Raw genomic sequence first — 23,727 nt, forward strand, 5'->3', positions numbered from 1 at the left:
GGGTTAGGTGAGGGGATAAAGCCTGTTCTCCAGGCCCACAAGCCTGCTTCAGCCAGAGCAGCTGCTCTTTGATTTTTTTTACGATTGACCTGCATGTAAGACTTTATCTGAGTAAGGGTATTACTGCTTAAAAAGAAAGAATAACAACACCAAAAGAAAACAGAAAAGAAAAAAAAAAACACAAAAAACTGTTATAGTTGAGCAAATAAATTTCTTGGGGCTATACTTTGCAACTTAGTCAACTTGGTGGATAACTGAAAATTTACTAAGCACAGCCTAAAATATTCACATCAAAGGGACAGAAACATTCAGACCTCATTTATTTCCATTCTGAGCCAGCAGATACCTGCTGCATTTGAAGGCCAAGGCACGAGTGGGGTTCAGAGATGGGGCAGACCTAAATGCTGAATGCCAACAGTGATAGCACTTCCTTCCAAAAGCATGGGCAGCTGGAGGATTCCTGGCGTTGTTTATGTCAAGCCAGCCCACAACGTTATATCCAGTATCTCTGCTGCAAACCTTGTACAAAGGCCTCAGCCACCATTATTGCCTCAGCGAGTCCCCCACTGACAGCAAAGATAGATCTCCTGCTGCCAGGTGCTACCACAGATAAAGTGGCTCTAATAACTAGTGAAGTCATTTGTGATGCACTTTTAATTGGATCAATTTCCTCTCAATTATACAATCCTTGGAAATCGGATGCAATTTCATAATCAGAACATGGGGCTTTCTCCAGGTGAAAAGCACAAGACAAACTAGTTCGACATCACTTTAATTAGCTCCTTTCCTATCCTTTGGCAGCTATCACAACAGAGGCCAAAAAAGCAATACCACCACCAAAAAAACAATTTTGAGTAGCTCAGCTGAGCAATTCTGCTTCTGTGAAAGCAAGGTAATAGTTCTTTGGCTTCTCATCGGCCCTGCACCCAGAACACAAGATAGGCTGCTTGGTAAATACCAAAGCCTGAAGGACCTTGTCACAAAGTCCCTCACCCACTTCTGGTCTTCCTAAAAGCACACGTTTCTTCCCTTTTTGAACTGTAATGATAAGGATAAAGCAGACAGTGGAGGCTGAGTTTAGGACACGGTGTTGGTGACTGTAGACCTTGGGGGCTGATTCTGTACACATGTACATGGGAGTAAGTTTTGAATTATCTTTACATAATGTTGACTTTTGCTGAATTTTGGCCTAGGTAGATTCATACTACTCGCAGAGAATGCAGTATCAGATGTGGAAGCAAAGCAGCAAGGTACAACGTAACCCTCCCCTCACCTCCCAAATCCCATATTTAATTAAAAGATATGAACACCAGAGATGAAGAAACAGTTATTGATTATTTAATGCTTGATAGAGGAATAGAATAAATCCCCAAAGCAAACATTATGCACTCACTTGAGGAAAACACAGAATGAGAACCAAACAGTTTTACTGTAGTAATGAAAATGAGATGTGTCCACCTCCCCACTTTGTTGGCCCTGGCCTGTGTTGTACAATTCCACAGACAACTCCTGGCACAGGTCAGTGGAGAGAGGCAGTATGAAAAGTGATGCGCTCTAGAAACTATTCAAGAATGTTCGCTGGCTATATTAGCATTTATTTTTTGTTTATTACCATCTTCCTATGCTTTGGCATAATTCCAATCCATATGCTGCTTTAAGAGGCAAGCAATTTCCAGGCTAAAGCCTTCGACACTAACAAGGGTCAATCCATTCTCTGTCACATCTGCAATTAGAGGCCAATCCAAGATGGCACAAAACCCCCAGAGCCAAGAGGTACTGCTTCCCAAAGGCAGTACCCCTATGTACCTCCGTGGTGGCACTGAGTGGCCTTTCACACTGGTCGAGGTGGTCAGACCTGAGACATCATGCCCCAGGAATATGGCGTCTGAAGTGTCACTGGAAGGCGGAGCAGATGCCACTGAAGCATGCACACTAAACGCAGCAGAGCCAACGAGAAAGTGTCACAGATGGAGATGATAAAATAGGAAGGAAATAATGGACCACAATTATCAGAGCCAAAAGAGAGGAAAATCCACAAGGATCAATACAAGGGAAAATTTCAAATACAGGGGCAAAAGCCTCTCTACTAAAGCCCTGGAAGTGCCTAAGGTCTAATCAAACATCAGCTAACCTCATATCATGTGTCCTATTTGGGGTAATGCATCTGTTAAAGCTCTAAACTTAGGGGAGGAAATAATGCAAATAAAAAACACTAAAAGACAGAGCTTCTGAACTTCTACGACTAGCCAGCTGGAATCAGGACACAGGCCAAATCTACTCTATAGTACCACCAACAACCAAGGAATAAAGGAATGGAAATTAGTTGGGGAGCAGAAGAAACTGCTATTTCTCAGCCCCTAAGGAGTAGAATATCTTCTCAGATGGTAGGTGTAAATCTTGATGCAATGATCCCAACAGTCTAAGACTAGCAGCTGCCCCTTAGGAGTGAGGGCGATGCCCACTGGACAGGTGAGCCCCTCTCGAATAAGGACGCTATAGCCCCCACCCTTAGGAAAGTGGAGGATTTCCTTGCGACTACTGTCAGCCACGATGAGATCACCACGGGCATCCACACACATGCCAGCGATGCAGCGGAAATCCTCGTTCTCTGAGAAGAAGTGGCTAATCTGGCGACCCAGCTGCCCGTCAGGGCCCACAGAACCAATGGAGAAGCCACCCTCCAGGTGGTGCTCATTCTGCCGATTCTCCAGATTGAGGCCCAAGCCCTGGGTGAAGTACACGGTGCCTTCAGCGTCACAGGTGACAAACTTGGGCCGCACAGCACTGCAGAGGCAGCTGTATTTGACCACCCCTGCTCCTCGGTCAACAGTGAAGCACCAGAGCTTTCCACCTTCCACATCAGTTACCACAAACTGGCCAGATGGAAGCGCTGTGATGCCCCAGGGTTTGCTCAGCTGGCTCCTGTGACAGGCCACGCAGTGGCCTTCCAAGGTGTACACCTTGAGGGAGTTGTCATAGCTGTCAGTCACACCAATCAGCCCATGGCAGTTCATGGCCACGGAGAGAGGAGTGAGATTGGGCAAGTCAGCCCCCAGGAAGCTCAGCACAAAGCTATCAATGCCACTGGGGCTGCGGCGGATCTCCTTCAAAAAGCCTTTGCGGGTAAAGACTTGTATACGGTAGTTGCCACGGTCAGCAACCAGCACCTCGCCTTGACTGGTCACATAGAGACTGACCGGAAGGTTGAACATGCCTGGAGTGCTGCCTTTGGCCCCCATCTTCTTGAGAAAGAGGCACTGCTGGATGTTGGCGGCTGTGTCAGAACCCCGCTGCTTAGCAGGCGAGGCCCTCGGGCTGGCAGCTGCTTCCTCGGGACTCATGTCCATCTCTTTAAACGTAACAGAGGAAGAGGCAGCAGAGGCTGCAGCCTCCATGGCCCAGGAGTCTTCCATGTTGACTGTCCGGGGCTTCTTAACCGCCTGCCCGATTTGGAGGGGGCCCACGTGGCCGACCTTAAGGAGCTCCACATCCTGCAGGGTGAGCTCCCGGGGCAGGCTGGCAGTGAGCTCTGGCTCCTCCTCATCGGCTGTCTCTTCCAGTAGTGCTACATCTGCCTGCTTGATCTTGGCCAGGAAGTAGTCACAGCGAGACACAGCCTGCACCTCGGCGATGTTGAGCAGGTAACTCTGCTCCTCTACCACTTGACTATTGGACTTTTCAACCTCAGCCAAAGAGCCTGTGAAGAACTTCCGAGAGCGAGCCAGCTCCTCCTGGACCCTGCGCTCCTCGTGCCCATACTCCTGGAGAACTGCTTTATACCGTGCCTGAAGGTCCTTGGAGACTCCGTCCAAGGCTACCTTCTGCCGCTGCAGCTCCCCCATGAGCTCCCGCAGACGGGACAACTTCTCTCCAAAGTCCCGACGCCTCTCCTCAGCTGCCTCTTTGACAGGGAGCGTACAGTGGCCAGGAGGCTGGTGGTCTGCCTCTCGGCAGGGCTCACACAACACCACGCCACAGCTTCGGCAGAACTGCCGGGGCAGCCGCCGCCCGCAAGACCGGCACATGAGCAGCCCCACAGCCTCACTGAGCCCAGCCGTGTCGATGATCTTCAGCACCGTCAGGTTGTCCGTCAGCTGGGTCAGGCTGGTTATGCGAGTAATCTTGCTGCAAAAAGGACAGCGGACACCATTGATGCTACTGGCCAGTAGCTTCTCCAGGCACTGGCGGCAGATGGTATGGCCACAGTGCAGGAGCTTGGGCCGCAGCTGCTCCTCTGTGAAGGACTCCATGCAGATGGGGCATTCTAGCACTTCCCGGAGGGCATCCAGGTTCAGGTGAGAAGCTGCTGCTGCAGCCATTGCTATTCCTTTGAAGGGGCCGGCTAGCACAGCCCAGGACTGAACAGCTTAGTATTCATGCTCCAGAGGGTCAACTCCTGCTAAAGAGAAAAAGAAGCCATTATTCCACCGCCTCTATGAGTTAATTCACTCCAGAAACATTTAGAGAATGGCTACCATCACTCATTTAGTCACTGACTGGTTTGGAAAGGTAAATTGGAGAATGATTATTAGAAGTCTACAGAGCCAAAACGAGACCTTGGAACTTCATTCTCATGAGCATAGAGGAAACAATGCATGTTCTGGAGCAGGGAACTAATATGATCAAAGCCTGAATGGAGTGAGGGGAAAGGCAGAGAAACTAGTTTGGAAGATACTGCAAAACTGCCTGGCGAAGGTTACAGGGAGCCTGAACTAGGGAGCAGGTGATGGAAATGGAAAGAAGATGCATTTGAGCAATTATTCCATAAGTACAGTCACTAAGATTTATTAGCTGAGTGGACTGGGGTGGGGAAGTGTTGGAGCTAAGACAGCCAAAGACTCAATGCCACATGATCTGAGAAATGGTAGTGCCTTATCAGGACAGTTTATTTTGGGGAATGAAACACCCCCTCCTACAAACAGTACAGGCCATGGATTCTCCCCCGCTCCTAGATCCACATATGCTTATGAAGTAGAACCACAGAGATCTCAGTGCTCTGCAGCCTTATGTCAATGGCAATTTACACCCCAAAATTAGAATGAATAGACCTAGCAAGGTGAGGCACAGGATAAATTCAGCCCTCCTTAAATGCAAATCCTACAGCTGCACCTGTGCAGTTGTGTGATCTGCAGATGGTCAACCATCAAGGAGAAGGAAGACAAGTTAGCCTGGTTTTAAGGGCAATGCAGCAAGCTGAGGAAAGCTTTGCAAATGTCATCAATTCTTTCTCCACCCATATATAAGAAGGGGAGTCAAGGCAGAGATATGTATTACAAATTTCCCCCATAATTAGCTTTGCATCACAGTCTGACAGATATTCAGGAGCAGACATGCACAGTTTGTCTAAAGTCAATCCAACCTCCCTGAAATCCCACTTTCCTTCTACTGGAAGGGAAAGAGTATACATCGAGTGCCTACTGTATGCTAGATATCATGCTAGATGTTCCATCTCATTTAATCCTCATGATGACCCCATGATGTAGGTACTATTTTTATTATCCTATTTTACAGATGAGGAAGATAAGGCTCAGAAACACTGGCTCAAGGTCACATGATGCAAACATGGTAGAACCACGGAGTACAGATATCTTTCACTTTGTTTAACCGAATGTTACTTCAAGCTTTTTTTTTGCCTGTCACATAACACTTATTAAGTGTTCCCTAAACCATACTCTGAGAAATGCTGCCTTATAGCATAGAATGTTCTCTACAATTAAGAATAATAAGATTTAGCTGCTATAGAGTAGGTTAGATTGATTTATTAGCTGAGTGACCCACTCCCACACACCAGCCGGGCAACCTATTATGACTCAAATCCATGCCTCAACAAAATAACACATTACCATACATCATGAACCTAAAAGATTTCATGTGAATATCCAAAGCTGTGAATGCTGAATTCTTAAATGTCATGGGTGTAGGTACAACAGTATAGAAATACTGACAGAAACCTCAACTCAGGATCCATGCAAACCTCCTCAGTTCTAAACCAATAGTTTCAGTTCTCTCTTCCATCATCTGGGACAACAGACTGAGGGCAACATTTGGTATTTGGATCCAGAGCATGTTACCTTACAGTGCACGGGGACATCTGTTCTTCTCAGAACTGGCACTGCAGATCAGCTAATTAAACAAGTCTGCCAACTTGTAAAAATACCAGCAAATTCTTTCTCCAGTTTTCTGGAATATCATACCACCTCTTTCAATTAAAAAGCTTCCTGCCTCCCTGATTAAGCCATCGACTTTAAAAATTGAATTTACTATGCCATGTCCATTCCCCAAAATATCTCAACTGTCTGCAGCTTCACTAAGCTCTCTGAGGCAGAAGAGAATGTCAGGGATTCCTTTCCTAAAGCTGCCATGCTTTACCAGGAAACATGAGGTCCCATCACTAAAGCATCAGGTGTGGAGATAGCCTCACACCCGGAAAAGGCCTGAACCATGTCTCCCATTTCTACAAACAGGGAACACCACTTTCAGCAGGAGCCTAGCCTGATATGCAGCTGTGTGACAGGCAGACACAGGCCCTCTCTTCCAGAAGCATACAGCTGGTCATTATTGTTAATACCAAGAAGGATTCAGATGGAAAGTCAATTTGAACTCAGTTTCCCTTTAAAAGACGTATGTGTGAAAGAAATTGTCTTCCAATCCCAAGTCTTTAAGTTAGCTGCCCATTTTCTGCCATCTGTAAAATCTAAAACCAATCAGAATGAACTCCCGACATGTTCTCTACAACTTTGGCTGCCTTCCTGTTACTGAATGTATTTCCTGTTGTGCACTTTGTACTGTCAACTCTTGACCCCTCACTTCATCTCACCTCAGCTCACCCCATCCCCACCACCAATTTCTTTGATCTCATGATTAATACTGCACACCCCATACTGATACTAGCCCAGATCTGATTCAGCTCCAGATGAGAATCTACCCCTCAAGTTGTGTTTGCTCCAGCTGCCCTAAGACTCAGGAAAATTCTATTCCTACCCTAGCCTGATCTAGCTGCTTCTGGCACCACCAGGCTTTCCCCAGCCCATGACATAAATAACAAGGATAGCGAAACAAAACAAAAACCCATGAACCTTGAAGTCACACAGAACTGGGATCAAATCAGCATGTCATTTACAAGTTGTGGGGCAGGAGGCAAGTTATTTAACCTCACTAAAACCTGTTTTCTTACTTTATAAAAGGTTTCTGTGAGAATTAGGGATAGCGCATATAAAGTGCTTAGCCTGGAAATGTAGGTGTGCAATGAAAAATTGCCGTGTATCATACTTTTAGCAACAATCAGGAGTAGTATTAACATTATAGCAACTAGTACTAGTACTAAAAGCATTCAGTTTACAAACTGCACTTGAAAGGATAAAGAATCTTTCCTTTTACGGCATAGAAAGGCACATAAAGATTAATAAAGATCCGGTCAGCTTTGAAGGAATTTAATTGAGGACACTAGATGTCTATGTTAGAAACCGATGGGCAAATGAATTCACTTCTCTTGCCCAGAAAATACCAAGAGGGGCAGACAATTAACTGTGCAATAAATAACAGTTTTTAGTAGTAGCAGGAGCAGCAGCAGTGGTGGCAGTGGCTACCACCCAGCCAATGAGAATGAATAAATAGGCAATTTTCAAAAGGCAGACGGTACCCAAGATATCAGATACTACATTTCAAAAATGAAAATTTTGAACCTTCCCTGGAGATTGTTTTACCTGATCTTCAAATCAAAGAATTAGAACTAACCTGACGTTTCAAATCGCCATCGAATGCTTGAATCCCCACCATGGGATAGTTCTCTAGATGTCTCTATTCCCTTTATCTGTTAGCCCCTTGGGGGGCCTTAGGCTATGAGCAAAACTGCAGGACTTTAAGAAATTAATTAAGCAGCAAATCTTTACTGAGCACCTACTATCAGTCCAGCCCCATGAAAACACTGGAGATATAATTTTGAGCAAAAACACAGAAACAGAGCTCTTTACATAAAAAAACTAGAAAACATGTGAAACGGTACTTACATTTCCTTTCACAAGACATAAAGGTTCATCCTACTGATACAGTTCTCTGATTTGACTGGGTTTTCTGCAAGGCTCATCACATTCCCTTTCATGACAGCTTTGTAAACTTTATTCCTCCAGCATTTGAATGGAATGCTAATCAAGTACATAACCATCTCCCTGCCACCAAAGGTCACCCTCCAGGAGTGGCTAGGAGGGCTGATTTTAAGTCAGTGTGGTTCTCATCGACACTCACCCATTTCTGTGTATGGGAGAGGATCCTGAACGTTACATTATTCAGGGCATTTAACGTACCTGCCAACAGCTAAGATAAACGCCACAAGAAGAGGCTTATCGGGAAATGCAGGCATGACCCCAAAGCTGTACCAGTCTGAGACACACAAAACAATCCAGGAGGGCATATTTGTGAGAAAAGAAACTTTAGCTAAAACATGTCAAAGGCAGGTTAAATCAAGAGTTTGCTGGAAAAACACCTGTCTGCCCTCTGTCTTCCTCCAAAACTGCAGGACCTAGAAAGGATCTCTTGCATCTTCCATAAACATGTGCAGTGCTGCCAATGTGACTCAAAGAACATAGGACAAGGGGAAAATCGGCAGTCTTCTTGGGGGACCTCCAACTCATCTCGACCCACTCAACTCTCAGTTCCTTTCTCTGCATACAGCACATGCACTTTTAATCATGAGACTTTGATTCAAGGATCAGGAAGCAGATCCTGGGAAAGGTACAAGAGGGGATGGGAATTTGGGGGAGACTAGTGGGAGCTGCTTAGATTCACTGAAATTCGGCAATGCAACACTCAATCCCCTTCCAGCATCACCTTCCTCTCATAGTTACCACCTCTCATAAAACTGCCATTTACTGAATGTCAGGCACCTTTTACACATTGCCTCTTATTCTCATAACTATGTGAAGTATGTGTTATTCCTCTTTATAAATAAGGAAACTAGGCTCAGAGAAAAGCAACCTGTCCAAGGTCTCAAAGCTGCTAAGTAGTAGAAGTGAGATTCAAATCCAGGTGTGTCAACTCCCAGCCATAAAACCACACCTACTCAAAAGATGTATTATAGTTTCCTAGCTAATTAGCCTATCATTAGCTCTAGGCACTCTGGATGAGATGTTGGTCAAGGCACTTAGGAATGGTTTTTTAATCTGATTGTTTTACTAGTAGAACCTAATGGAGGTAGTGTCATAGAGGCGGCACATCAGTGTGCCACTTCAAGGGCCTTGTAAACTTTTGACCACCAACCACTCTCCAGACATGAGTGTATGGGCTCTTAAGTATTGGAAAAGCCTTTCTACTAAAACTAGTATAACATAACTTATGAGTCAGACAGATCTGGGCTCACATCTCTGCTTTGCAACTTACTGTGGAGCTTTGGGTAAATCACTTAAGCTATTAGTTTTCTCATCTTGTAAAACGTAGACTAGCACCTAGATCGTTAGCAGGATCACTGGCAGAATTAACTGAGATAATGCACATAATAAGCACTCAATAAATGGCAGCTATTCGTGTTTTCAATAGATTCAGGCTGATATGGGCAAGTACTTGTCCAAGATCATCTAGTAAATTAGCAGCAGAGGAAGGACTTTGAACTTTAAGCCTCTGATTCCCGGGCTGATTCCATTTCCATTACAGGATGTGAGGGCGATCTGGCTGCGACATCTGTCACCCCATTGATCGCCAGGGTTGATTCGGCTGATCTGGCTGGCTAGGCGGGTGTCCCCTTCCTCCCTCACCGCTCCATGTGCGTCCCTTCTGAAGCTGCGCGCTCGGTCAAAGAGGACGACCTTCCCCGATAGAGGAGGACCGTTCTTCGGTCAAGGGTATACGAGTAGCTGCGCTCCCCTGCTAGAACCTCCAAACAAGCTCTCAAGGTCCATTTCCATTACATATCTGTGGATATTCCTGCTAAGTCTCTGGTCTTCTGATGCAGCCCTGCTATGTTTCTGAGCTGGTCTCAGCAATGCTTCAGCTAGAGCAAATGCTGTCATTCTGTCCCACGGGAAAGAAGCCCACGAGAGGTCATTCAGAACAGAAGTTACTTTCCAGAGTATGGATGCCTTCAGCCTCAGTCCCTGCTATGAAGTGTCTTTTCAAGCCAATGGCATGCATACCTCACCCTCTAGTCTCTTGCACCTCATCCTGTCTGCTAACCTCAAGCTCCTCCCCTTATCTACCCACTGGTCCTGGTCTAAGAGTAAATCAAGAACAAAGTCCAGGGCTACTCCCTACCTAACCAGATGGGTTTATTCCCTTTAGAGTTCAGTTTGATATTCAGCAATACTCACTGGGCAGTCCTGTCATTAGAGGGGGATGGGCTGAGAAAGATACAGTAAGACCAAGCAGAGCCCAGCAAAGAAAAAGCAAGGAAAGAGAGAATATACAGGATTACAGATATCTGAATGTGAGGTCCCCTTTGCCATCTCTAGCTATGGAACCTTAAACAAGTCACTACCTAAGCCTTAGTTTCCTATGTTTAAAACTGCATATTGTACCACCTACTTAGTAGGGCTGTTATGAAAACTGAGAAAGTAGATATGAAGATTAAATATTACTAAATGTTGAGCATTTACTATGCACTAGACACTAAGCACTCTGATTTACTTCTCTGAGTCATCACAATAATCTATGACGTAGGTCCTGTTATTTGCCCCATTTTACAGATGAAGAGCCAAGCACAGGAAGGTTAAATAACTCATTCAAGATCATATAGTCAGGAATAGATAGAGCCAAGATCTGAATCCAGGATATTTGACTCTAGAGCAGAGTTCACCTTAGGCACTATTGATATTCTGGACCAGATACTTCTTTGTTGTGAGGGGTGTTCAGTGCACTGTAGAATGTTTAACAGTATCCCTGGTGTCTACCTCCTAGAGGCCAGTAGTACTCCACACCCCAAATGTAACAACCAAAAATGTCTCCAGACATTGCCAAATGTCCCCTGGGGGACAAAACCAGTGCCCATTAGGAACCATTTCTTTAGAACTTAGCACAGGACTAAATGCTCAATACATCTGAGTTCCCCTTTTCTTGTCTCTCTCCCAGTTCAAACACCTCATGTAGGATTAATTCAATCTACTTATATAACTGATAAGGAAAATAAGACCTGACATCATGTTCTACTCATCCCCGGGAGGTCTCACACACTATCTGTCACCACAGCTTGAAGGAAAAGGCAAAGGGGAGCTTCGAAAGATGACCTTGAATAGTCTCCTGCTTTATGATTCCATTGACCACTCTCTTTTCCCCGGAAGCCTACCACTTTCAGCAGGTCTGGGGCTCAGAGTGGAGTTAGTGGTTGTACCATGGCTGCCTCATGATAAGGGATCTCTGATTGATAAGTGAGGGAGATTCTGCCCCTCACAGGGAAAGTCAGGCTCCTTCAGGAGTCCCAATCTCGAAGACTTAGGACTTTCTTGCTGGACCACTGAACTCTACTAAACTTCATACACTCATATACAGCTTCATACATGACTTCTAGGTCTTCGGGTCCCCAGAACTCCCTTTGTTTCCCATGTAGAGACTTCAGGAAAATTCCTTTAATAGCCCAAGACACCGATTCACGACTCTATTCAGTCTCTTAATTCTACAGTCCAATCAGTACCTCTCCACCCCACCGTTCAACCCTTCCTAAATGCCATCCCCAACGCTCTTACAATACATAATTCCAGGCTTTTGGGCTCTACACTGCAACCCTCACCAGTTCCTCACTCATGTGCCCCGAATCCCTCTGACACAGATCCTTTAATCTCTGTTTCCAAATCTCAGCAGCCCTCAGCTCTACATCACAGTTTAACGCCCCAATCCCACACGTCCAATCTGTGCCCTCCTTCAGTCTGAGCCCCCACCCCCTGCATTCCATCAGGAACCCTGCCCCCGCCCTCAAACCCTGCTCCTTCTTCTTTTATCCACCCAGGTCATGTGTCTTTTCAAACCTTAGGCAGGTCTCTTCTCTTTTGCTGACGAGATACTGCTTCCCACTGATTTCCCCCAGGAACTCAGCCCCTCAATTTTCCCCAGATTCCACTCGGGAAAACGCTTCCTCCTCAGCAATTAGGACAGCCCTGGACCCTGCTCCCTCTGATCTCAGATCTCGCGGCCGCCCCCCCACACACCCCGCAAAGCCTGGTGCCTCCAGATTTCCTCAGATCTCGAGATTCTGCACCCCAAACCTCACCAAGGCTCTCCCAAATTCTCATATTTCCGAGATTCTGCACCCCTGACCCCTCCAAGGCCTTCGGGTCCCCTCCCATCTCCCAGATGCTGCACCCGTCTCTCCTCAGGGCCCCACATTACCTCATACCTCCCGAGATGCTGCACCGCCCGTCTTCTCAGAGCCCCTCGCCCCCCTCCCCGGCTGCATTTCCTCCGAGCTCCTCAGCCCCCTCGAGTCCCGCCCGCCGCCGCCCCCCGAACCTGCCCCTCGCAGCCCCACCCCCACCCCGGTCCTTGCCCCTCAGATCCGGTCCCCCAGCCCCTGCCGTTCAGGCGCGGACCGACCGCTACACGCCGGCACAGCTCCCAGCCCCGCCGCTCAGCCACCGCCCGCGGCTTAGGCCGCGGGCCCGCGTCCCCCACCCTCCATCCCGCCCCCTACCTGACCGCCTGCGGCTCCGAAGCGTCCGCCGTCGCCAGCCCACCCGCCCGCCGCTCTCTGCGCACGCGCCAACGCGCGCCCCTTGGCGGGCGCCAATTCGCAGAGCCGCCTGTCCGTCACTGCACCCCGCCCCCCCCCCCGAGGCATGCTGGGGCTTGTAGGCGGGCCGGCCCGAGCTCGCGGCCCAGCGGCCGGGTGGAAGAGAGCTCTCCGCCGAGAAATGGGTGTCTTGGAAACTTGTAGTCCAGCTTTCTGTCCCCGTCGTACGGTTAAAGAAACCGAGGCCCGAGTTCACTCAGCAAGTCGGGAGCTAAGCCAGAACTCATGCGTCTGACTCCCATCTGTGTCAACCCCTTTGCGTAACTGTGGCCTCCAGGAGCGGTCCTCAGCCCAGCCTCGGCACCTCGCAGAAAGGCCTCTCTTCACCTCAGCTGTGACAGCTGAGAAATGGGCCAAAGAAAAAACACAGCGTGCACTCTGGGGCAAGCACAGAACCTGGACGCGCTCAGAGAGGCAGGGCGTCGGGCCCCTCGGCTCGCCCTGTGATACACCGCAGCCTAGCGAGAAGTTTATCTGAGGAGCAGATTGCTCTTGTGAGGGGTTCTTACTCCCACTCAGCTGGAAGGCAGACAGCGGCGGCAGATGTGAGAGCACGCTCTGCAGCCTCTGTCCCTGTAGATCGAAGCTACCCGGGACGACCCAAACCCAAGTCTAGTTTTTGGGGAGCCAAGAGGGGTAAGGGTCTTCACAGGTAAGAGATGGTCTAGCCTGTTGGCAGGCGAGGACCTGTAGCCCCTGGGTCATTTGGGGCCAACTACAGGCTCCTGCAGGTGATCCTAGAGTATAGCTTGGGAGCAGGAAGGGGTTTGAAGGAGGATGGGCTTGTATGTGACATCCCGGGTAGATAATGTGACCCTCCACTATGATGAAACAGCAAACAAAAACAATAACAAAAGTAAGTGTCTGGGTGCAGCTGAACGCTTCACATGTGTAGTTTACGTCATCTTCATAATGACCCTATGAGATGAGCAACTGATGCCCAGGTGATTAAATAACAGGGCCACATGTTAATAAGTATAAAATCCAGATGGGAACCTGAGTCTGGGAACCCAGGCTCTTAACCATGATTAATCTCTGAACCCATTTTTTTCCGGGGGGGCTGGGGTTGGACGCCCCATGTGGCATGAGGGATCTTAGTTCTCCAACCAGGGATGGAACCCATGCCCCCTGCAGTGGAGGCACAGGAGTTTTAGCCACTGGACCGCCAGGGAAGTCCCTCTTCATTTCTAAGTGGAGATGAAGTTTGCTGTAGGATTAACTGAGATTATTAATATATAGTGGTTTGCATTTGATTAAGGGTATGCTCACTGCATGCTCAGCAAGTGCTTGTGATTGGATGATTTCTCACAAAGCATATACCAGGTTGGGCTTTAATTACCCACTTCCCTGCAGTTGTCACCAGTGGGCTGTGAACTCCCTGAAGGACAACACCTGTTTGTCGTCATATCTGGTAGCACTGTGCCCAGCACGCAGAAGTTGCTGAGTCAGACTCAGAAATGTGACCTTAGGTAAATCGCATCTGCTGTCTGACCTAGAGTTATTCTAGCTGCAGAATGACTCAGTGGGGTCAACCGAATAAGAGAAGACCATTTTTTGAACACCAGTAATATACCAGGCACGCCATAGATATTGTCCCATGTCACAATTAATCTTCTCAACAATGATTCAAGTAGGCATCAGTAGTTTTATCTTACAAAAGAGGCAGCTGAGGCTCAGTAAGGTTAAATCGCTTGCCTATAGCCACCTTCTGGGAAGCAGCAGGGCTAGAGTACAAACCCAGGCCAGTTAGGCCCATGACATGCTCCAAACCACCGTCCAAAGACTACCCACATTTTACGACACCAGCTGTCTTTCTATAATATTTTATTAAATAAGGTTTGTTTTTAAGCCTCAAAAGAGAGGAGAGAGAATATTTAGGAATTCAAGGAAAATAGGGCAAATTGTGCCTTCACAGAGTATGATCCTGTGAAGGCAAAGACACTCAGATGAGCTGTTCTGAGCCGCATTGCCATAGAAAAGGAGAGACTGCCCTCTGCCCTGGGTTTCTGCCATGTTGGAGACTTAGTGCAGCCTGTTTCACCAGAATGACAAGGAGCCTCTCTGGATGGAAGCCTGGGGTTCTTCTCCCAGCTACTGTGTTGCAGGTCGGGGTGATGGGGAAATTACTGTCAAACCATTTCTTCCCAGCCTTGAGACCTCACTTATAGCCCCTTCTTACACAAGGTGGGGAGTTAGCACCCTGTTTGATGAAAACCACAGTTACAAGCCCAAAGTCTCCGTTCAGGACTCATCATGTTTTTTTACTGACCTTTCCTTCCCCTATTATAGAAAGAAGCTAATAGTACTCCTGACAGTCTGGCAATATAGTCCAATCATGCTTTCAAACAACAACAACAACAAAAACCCTTTCTTTTCTTTTAAAAAAAATCTGCCTTAAATTTTTTTTTTAAGTTACCAGTTAAATTAATTACCATGCTTCCCACAGAAATCTCAGAGTAAAATAAACACCCTGGGAAATGCACTTATTTTAATCCTGTGGCTTTGCATACCTTGACACGTTATTAGTTTTCCTCATACACGGAGACGTTTTAAAAATACTCTTTGTGGAATAGTTTAAATATTCTTTATTTGGCATGTTACCATAACATTTTTTTTTCCATTTAACATTTAAACCACCTGTATCAGTTTCCTTGGGCTGTTGTAATGAAGTGTCACAGACTGGGTGTTTTAAAACAGAGAAATGTATTCCTTCACAGTTGTGGAGGCTAGAAGTCTGAAATCAGGGTTGCAGTGGGGCAAGGCTTTCTCTGAAGCCTCTAGGGAGGATCCTTACGTCCCTCTTCCAGCTTCTGGTGGCCCCAGGTGTTCCTTGGTTTGTGGTAGCATAACTCCGATCTCTGCCTGCTGCTTTGCGTGGTCATTTTCTCCCTGTATGTCTCTGTCTTTCCATAGCATTCTCCTCTCTTTATGTGTCTGTGTCGAGTGAAAAAAAAATGCATAATCTAAAAGTTGAGAATTATATTTTATTTGGTGGGACTTCAGCCCAGAAGACAGCCTCTCAGATAGCTCTGAGGGACTGCTCCCAAGAGGCAAGAGAGGAGCTAGAATGTGTAGTAGTTTTGCAACAAAAACCAGGTAGTCGAAACATCAAAAGATTACTGTTAGTTAAAGAAAACCAGAATTTTCAAGTTAATGAATGTAGTGCTTTTTTTATGTATGGGAAGATACAAGAGTCTGGGCTGATGGAAATCATTCCTTTGATATGCACCTTAACTATCTAAGGCCAGAATCCTTCTTTTCTCCATCCTGAGTCCCCTCAGGGTGCACAGTTGGGGGTGGCTGCAGTGGCTACTGGCTTGATGACTGTAACATTCTTTGTCTACTGAGATGGCAGGCAACATCTGCCTTCTTATGAGGACCCTGGTACTATTAGATTATGACCTCTATGTTACCCAGTTAAAACTCCAGTATGACTTCATCGTAACTAATGACATCTGCAACGAGCCTATTTTTAAGTAGAGTCACATACTGACATACTGGGGGTTAGGATTTCAGCGTATCTTTTGGTGGACGCAATTCAATTGATAACATTCCCCTATCAGCTGAGTAGTGTTTTCTCCATGTACAAAGAAGAATCTGTAGTTTAACCTCTCTTTCATTCTCTTTAAAATGGTGACAACAACAGCTAATTCACAGCATTTTGGGGAGCAAAATAAGATATGGGTGTTAATCACTTACATATTAGGATATTGCCTAACATGCGGTAATGTTCATTGCATTGCTTATTAAGTGCATCACTGTGTAGTAGAGGGCTTCAGAGTCAGAAAAACTTGGGTTGGAACCCCGGTTCCACCCACCTGGAAGGTCATTTTGGGGAATAAATTAGAAGATAATTTTCAGTAATGGTAATTTGTTGCAACCGACAAGCTATGTAACCTTAGACAGCTTACTTAGCTTTTCTGTATTTCACGTTCTACCCCTGCAACATGGGAATAATAGTAGTTATTTACCTCATAGTAATGTTGTAAATGTTAAATGGTTTAATAGATCTAAAGTTTTTAGAGCACTGCCTGAATAAGTGCTCTATGAATGATTATTGCCATTATTATTATTATTACTATTTTGACAAAATGTTCTCTTTTCCTTCTCATATTAGCAGCTGAATTCTGAGGAGAAAGATAAATGTCTTGTTTATGGAAAATAGGGTAGAAAATCTAAGGAGTTAAAGCTCTAATGCATCCTAACCAAATTTGTTTGAGTCTAGAGATTTAGAACTGCTAGAATTTTCATGAAATAATGGAAATTATATCTGTCTATCTGTATTACTTATCTATCACTGAATAACAAATTGCCCCCACACTTTGTGGTTTAAAACAACACGCATTTCTTATCTCACAGGTTCTGTGAGTCAGGAATCTCAGCACAGCTTAGCTCCATCTTCTACTTCATGGTCTCTCATGAGGCTGCAATCAAGTTATTGGCCAGGGCTGGGGTCTCATCTGAAAGTTTCAGGAAGGATCAGTCTCCAGGATCACTTAGGTTGTTGCTGGCAGGTTTCAGTTCTTTTAAGAGTTTTCGAACTCAGAGCTTCATTTCCTTACTGGCTTATGGCTGGAAACAGCCCTTAGCTCCTTGCCACAGGAGCCTCTCCAGGACAGCTTGTTTCATCAGAACCAGCAAGAGCGAGATCACAGTCTCTTGTAACCTGGTCACAGAAGTGGCATCCCCTCAGTGTTGCTGTGTTTTTGTTGGTTAAAAGCAAGTTACTCAAGTCCCAGAGATTAATAACAGGCAGTGCATATCAGGAGGTAAGATCATCACAGGCTGGTTTAGAGGCTCCATCCCTTCCACCCCCCACCCCCTCCCCCTTCCTCTGTCCTTTTTTCCCTCCCTCCTTCAGTCTTTTATTCTGCTTATGTACATATCTATCGTCCATCTGTATGTGTCATTTGTCTACTTTCTGCTGAAACTCTGAATCTAATCTTTGTATGTCATAATTAATCCCTGTGTTTCGCAACCTAGCCTACGCTTGATACCTAGTAAGTGCTCAGTAAATGTTTGAATTTGATTTAAATTTACAGCATAAAAGAGAATTTTTAGTCAACTTTGTGCATCACCTTAATATAACCATTACATTGGTTATATTTATGTAAATATATATACTTACCAAGTTCCCTTTTAATCTGTTCATACATACTTGTGACCATGCTGGGTCTCCAACATTTTTTTTTTCCTGATATAAATATAAGATTTTATCTTTTATTTACTTTATGGAAAAATGTTCAAAACCATATTTTTCTGGCCTTTATAGTTGTCAAACTGGCTACGTAAGAAGTTGTCAAGTTGACAAGCTCATCTTTAAACATTTAACCATCATAAATAAAACTGCATAAATGTCCTTATGCAGGGAGGTTTTGTGCTCTCTTTTGTTTTGATTTATTTCCTTGTGCTGACATGAAAAGAGCTGGTTTAGAATTTTGAATTTTTATTTCAACATCATACACATTTATGTGCCTTGGCCAGATCCAGTTTGTGATGGTTTGAACTAATGTGAACAGTCAATGTGTTAGCAAACCAAACTTGGGTCTGCTTGCCTGCAGGCAGTAAAGCCAATCTACTGACACCAGGTTGTGGTGAAGCAAAGTGCAGCGTTTATTGCAGGGCACCAAGCAAGGGATTGAGGTAGTTAGTGTTCCAAAGGCCCGAACTTCCCAGTGGGTTTCAGGGAAAGATTTTTAAAGGCAGGGTGAGGGAGGGAGGGAGGGTGTGTGGTACATGATCAGCTTGTGGACATTCTCCTAATTGGTTGGTGGTGAGGTAATCTGGAGGCAACATCATCAGCCTTCTGTTTCCAACCCATCTGGGGTCTCCGTGCTTGTGGGCAGCATATAGTTAACTTGTTCCACCTGGTGCGGGTTTCAGTGTCTGCAAAACAGCTCAAAGGATATGGCTCAGAATATTATCTGTCTACCTTGAGGAGGAACTAAAGGTACCTGATTTTGTTTAATGGCTAAATTTTTATTTTGTCTTGCTTGACTGTTTTCCTTTCTTTCTGCATTTTCTCACTTCTCTAATTAAATTTACTCTTTGGAACTTGGGAAGGCCTAGGAGGCTAAAGTTTTTCTACAGATAAAAGGCAGGTAGAGGACATGGCGGAGTGGGGGTGGGAGTGGTGTCTGTTCCAGGAAGGGCTCATAGGGTCCTGCTTAGTTACAAAAGATCAGCCGTAATCACAGACTGACTGAGTAGGTACTTGATAAATGTTAGTGGCATTGAAGGCTTGCTCAGAGAACATTCCCTGTGTAGTGTCATCAGCCTCAAGTGGATTCAATGCTAAGTGAGGGCTTCTGGAAGTTTTCCCATGTGCTTCATTTCAACTAAGCCCCACACGTCAACCCCAGTCCAGATCTCCTGCCCTCTTGGCTCTAGGATTACTCTGTCCATCAGTTGGTATTTTTCTTTTTTGCCTTCACTGCACGGCTTGTGGAATCTTAGTTCCCTGGCCAAGGATTGAATGCAGACCCTGAAGAGTGAAAGTGTGGAGTCCTAACCACTGGACTACCAGGGAATTCCCAATTGGTATCTTTTAAGACTGGATGGCAGCAGACTAAGAGATAGTCTCCTTTCCCCAACAACCCTCACCACCTCTACCACATAGTCTTTTCATGTCCTTGCTATCCATTATTCTAATTTATTTTTCTAAAAGTAGGAAAATATTGCTTAAAAAAATTGAAATATAGTTGATTTATAATGTATTACTTTCTGGTCTACAGCAAAATGATTCAGTTACATACATATATGTATGTATATTCTTTTTCAGGTTATTTTCCATTATAGGCTATTATTATTTTTAAAAACATATCAATACAAGTGAAAATACATTTAGAAGAAAGCTTCAAAACAGTACATAATGTAGCTGTGAAAAATAACTCCTCATTCTACTCCCTAGCAATAATTGCCTTTACTGATTTCATGTAATCCTTCTGCCAGCCCACTTTTTCCAGTGTTTTAGTGAGAAAAGAACACATACAAGGAGAGAAAATGGTATAGTGAATCCCTTTGTGCCCATCACCTGCAAATATTGTTGTCAGTAGTTTGCCAGTGTTGCTTCAGCTGTCCCTCACCTTCAATTTGTTTTTTGTTGCTGGAATCTTAAAGCAAACCCCAGATACCCTATCATTCTTCATGTAAATACCACAGTATGTGTCTCTAACAGATACATAATAATTACACATAATAATTGTCTAACATAATTATTTTTTAACGTAATCTCAACATCATTATCACATCTAGCGGTGCATATTAAAATTTCTTTAATTGCTTCAAAATATCTTTTTATAGTAGGTATATTTAAATAAGTATCAAAATGTCTCCATGCTCTATCAGGTCTCCTTTAATCTGTGATAGTTACAGGTATAATTCTGCACATGCTGTTATTTCTTGAAGACATTGACTCATTTATTTTTTTATTTTTTAGAATTTTCCACTTTGTAGATTTAGCTGATTGCTTCCTCATGGTGTTTTTTTAACTTGTTCCTCTCTCCTAGACACCCCCCCCCTTTTTTTTTTAGGTCCATGGACTTTTGTAGAATAATGAAGACTGTAAACCTCCTTCTCAGAATGTTTTTAATTGCATAAAATGAAATATGGGTCTGCAAAAGAAAGAAATCATATCAATATATAATTATCAAAATGTGAAATAACCAAATTTGCAGGGTAGCAATGTAGGTGCTTCTTTATTAATGACAAGATCTAGTGGAGAGTCTGGTATCTATCATAATTTCTAAGTAGTGTTGAATGTAAATGTTTAGAAATATTTTTAACAACTGTAATGTTATAGAAATATTCAATATATGTGAATTTGTGCAGAGTCTTAGGAAGTGCTATTGTACTGTAGTTTGTTGCCTGCGTTCATAATTTTAATTTAAAGTTCTAAATTGCATTTTGAGGATACTTGAAAATAAGGATGATTTTTTTTTTCCTGTATGCAGATTCATAGACCACTGAATTCTATCCATGAGACTGAGAAGCGTCGGCTGAAGTATATAGGCTGTGCCATGTACTTCCTGTGGCATATATCAAAGTCACTTAATGTCTGGTTTTTACTTTTAGCGAAGTTACAGTTGATCAGCAGGTTCAGATACAGTGAGTCTGATCCATTCATTAGAATATTTCCCATCAACTTTTCTACTAATAGTTTAGCATTCATCGATAATAACTGTCTACATCTATTATTTTATTAGAGATTGCATAATGGTAATTTTCAAGTTCTGTCATTCTTCCTGCCTGTATTAACTGCAATACTTCCGTAAAGTAAATTGTGGTTACCTTGAAATCCAAGTCATAGGATACGGTCTTGACTACTACTTCATTCTGTTACCAATTTTCAGAATAATGAGTTGGTCTCTTAGCCATCCCCAGTAATGAGCAATGAGCTTTTGTTTGTTTATTTTTCCAGTTTGGGTTTTGGCTCTGGTTTTGGTTTTGATTTGAGGAATGTTATGAATTACAGGAAATTTATCTGATTTATTTTAATCAATTGCAGTCATTGTTCACTTTGTTCAGTTTGTTCAATGTTAGGCCATTGTGAGCCCCTCTAAATTGGTCTCCCTGTCCTTTTTGAAGTGACCACATTGGTCTTTGGCGGCTATTTAGCTTTTTGGCACAGCAAGATATCCCAGGCTCAGCTTGTACCATACCTCTCCCAAACTCGGAATGAGGAATTTTTCCAAGAATCTTTTGTTCCTTTTAGTGGAAGATGATATTTAAAAACAAGAGTCTGAGTATTAAGGGTATTTATTGCTATTAGGTTACCATTATTTCTAGGCCTTTTCAGTGGACAGAGCTATGAAATGTTTATTTTTATTTTTTTAAAGAGAAAAATCATTAGTGTGTATGATTTCCAATAGAAATTTCAAGGTACAGAATTTTTCTCTACTTCTTTGACTTTATTCCTGAATTGTCTGTCTCTTATGTTTATAATCTTAGTTCCTAATGACAGTAACATAATGGCTTATCTGCTATAGCCCACAGTACACACACAATAGTTTCAAAATAACAATACCAATATTACAACCAGCAGCAAGTCTATTAAATCTAGTTTAAGATTTATTTGCATGACATTTTTTTTCCTTTGGACCGTTACTCCCTAAGCATGTAAAATCAAAATACTGCATTTTAAATCCTTTCCAACATAATTGTTTTCTTTGTGTAGCTATGCCAAAACTTTGAGAGAGAGATATATATATATATGGATATATACATTTAAAATTTGCATATAATTTATAGAGATTGTTATGTCTTTATTTTTTGATTGAAAAAAAATTCTGTAAAAATATGATGTGGTTCCAAAGCTAAAACTTATAAAGCAAGGTTCACTAAAAAAAAACTTTGGCTTCAATTCTTGTTCTCTTGACCATATTTCCTCACTCCGTCAATAGGTAACCATTTTTATTAGTTTTGGTTAATTGTTTCAGTGTTTCTTATTATGCATGATACATATTGTATCTCTTTACATATAGGTAGATATGGTATAGATAGATGTAAGATGGTTATATCTTTTTTGTATGTATGTGTCTATATTCCCTATTTTTTTAAAATATTATTTATTTGTTAATTGGCTGCATTGGGTCTTCATTGCTGTGTGCAGGCTTTCTCTAGTTGCAGCAAGTGGGGGCTACTCTTTGTTGTGATACTGGGCTTCTCATTGTGGAGGCTTCTCGTTGCAGAGCACAGGCTATAGGCACGTGGGCTTCAGTAGTTGTGGCACGTGGGCTCAATGGTTGTAGCTTGCGAGCTCTAGAGCTCAGGCTCAGTAGTCATGTCACATGGGCTTAGTTGCTCCGTGGCATGTGGGATCTTCCCCGCCCAGGGATCAAACCCATGTCCCCTGTATTGGCAGGAAGATTCTTAACTACTGTGCCACCAGGGAAGCCCTATACTCCCTATTCTTTCTTATACAAAGGAAAGCACTATAAATACTATTCTGTATTTTCCACTTAATAAAACATTAATCCATATCACATATAAAGATCGCCCCAATTCCTGTTAAGAATATAGACTCCACTGTGTGGATGCACCATAGTTTTTTAACCAATTCCCTATTGCTTGTCCATAAATTATTATTGAAGGATTGTATTGTTTACCACTATGATGTAATGGGCGGAAGCAACAGAAATTGTACATTTGATTTTCAGAATCTCTGGCAGTATAGCAGAGTGGAGGCAGTTTAAGATAGTGGGAACGTGTTTAGAAGTAAGATAGGTCAAACTAGAAGTCTAATTCTCCCTGATTTCACCTCTCTGAGCTTCCATTTCCTCAACTTTAAAATGCAATAGTGCAACCAGACTCTCATTGTTATGATTTATACAGAACAAATGAGACAATGTATGCAAGGCAAACAGTGGTACATCTGGCCTGGAATATGCGCATGTAAAATCATAGCTATTATTAATATTTTACTGATTTTTTTCTCAGTGATAAGACAGATAATCCCAAATGGGTCTCAGTCCTTTATTTTATTTCTATTTTCATTTAATTTTATCTTTGGATGGGGAGGCTCATTCGTCCCTTTTCCTGTCCCTAGAAGCACAGCTACAGGGAAGAGGGAAGCTAATGGGAGAAGTAACTCACCTTGAACGTGCTCTCCAAAAGCGTTGCCTATCAACATGTTTAAAGGTGACCTTTTAACCTGAGTATTGTTAAGATTTCAGTGGATATGAAGACTTAGAAGTGTGACAACAAAACCCCTAGGAAAGTGGTCAGAGGGTGGCAGTTTCTTTTCTGATGGCACCAAAGCCTCCAACTGGGCCATCCCAAGTTCATGCCCCCCCCCCCCCCCATATTTGAACCTTGCAACCTCTACCATCCCCAGGTGGCCTGGTTTGTCTTGTTGGGCTGCGTTGCTGTCTCAGGGTTGCGTCTGAGCAGGAGGATCTGGGAGTCTTCATCTCAAGTAGATCCTTAGCGTGTCAGAGACCTCTAGCTCCCTAAATCCTATCTAGGAATGATTGCTTCTGTACATTTTCTCCTTGATCCCTAGTCTAAGAAGCTACTGGGAGGAG

The 23,727-nt window shown here is 43.9% G+C and overlaps 2 protein-coding genes across 7 annotated transcripts in view; one reads left to right on the forward strand and one right to left on the reverse strand.

Moving 5' to 3' along the window:
• ASTN2 (astrotactin 2) overlaps nt 1-23,727 on the forward strand; it is an 887,719-nt gene that overhangs the window by 660,774 nt on the left and 203,218 nt on the right. The window lies entirely within an intron of this gene.
• On the reverse strand, nt 872-12,672 carry TRIM32 (tripartite motif containing 32). 3 transcript variants are annotated; one of them, XM_057724294.1, is made up of 2 exons: nt 12,605-12,672; nt 872-4,396 (listed from the first exon to the last, which is right to left on the reverse strand). In XM_057724294.1, exon 2 carries the CDS (start codon nt 4,317-4,319, stop codon nt 2,358-2,360), a length of 1,962 nt encoding a protein of 653 aa, XP_057580277.1. In that variant the 5' UTR covers nt 4,320-4,396; nt 12,605-12,672; the 3' UTR covers nt 872-2,357. The 3 variants fall into 3 exon arrangements, with proteins under 3 accessions (XP_057580277.1, XP_057580278.1, XP_057580279.1); XM_057724295.1 differs by having other exon boundaries at nt 872-4,399; nt 12,605-12,662; XM_057724296.1 differs by lacking the exon at nt 12,605-12,672 and adding an exon at nt 12,311-12,404.

The sequence above is a fragment of the Hippopotamus amphibius genome, chromosome 2 (genome assembly GCF_030028045.1).
Source record: "Hippopotamus amphibius kiboko isolate mHipAmp2 chromosome 2, mHipAmp2.hap2, whole genome shotgun sequence".
NCBI lineage: Eukaryota > Metazoa > Chordata > Mammalia > Artiodactyla > Hippopotamidae > Hippopotamus > Hippopotamus amphibius.

What these genes read in the sequence shown, in the direction of transcription:
- TRIM32 (XM_057724294.1), bottom strand. Translation starts at nt 4,319, where the DNA reads ATGGCTGCAGCAGCAGCTTCTCACCTGAACCTGGATGCCCTCCGGGAA.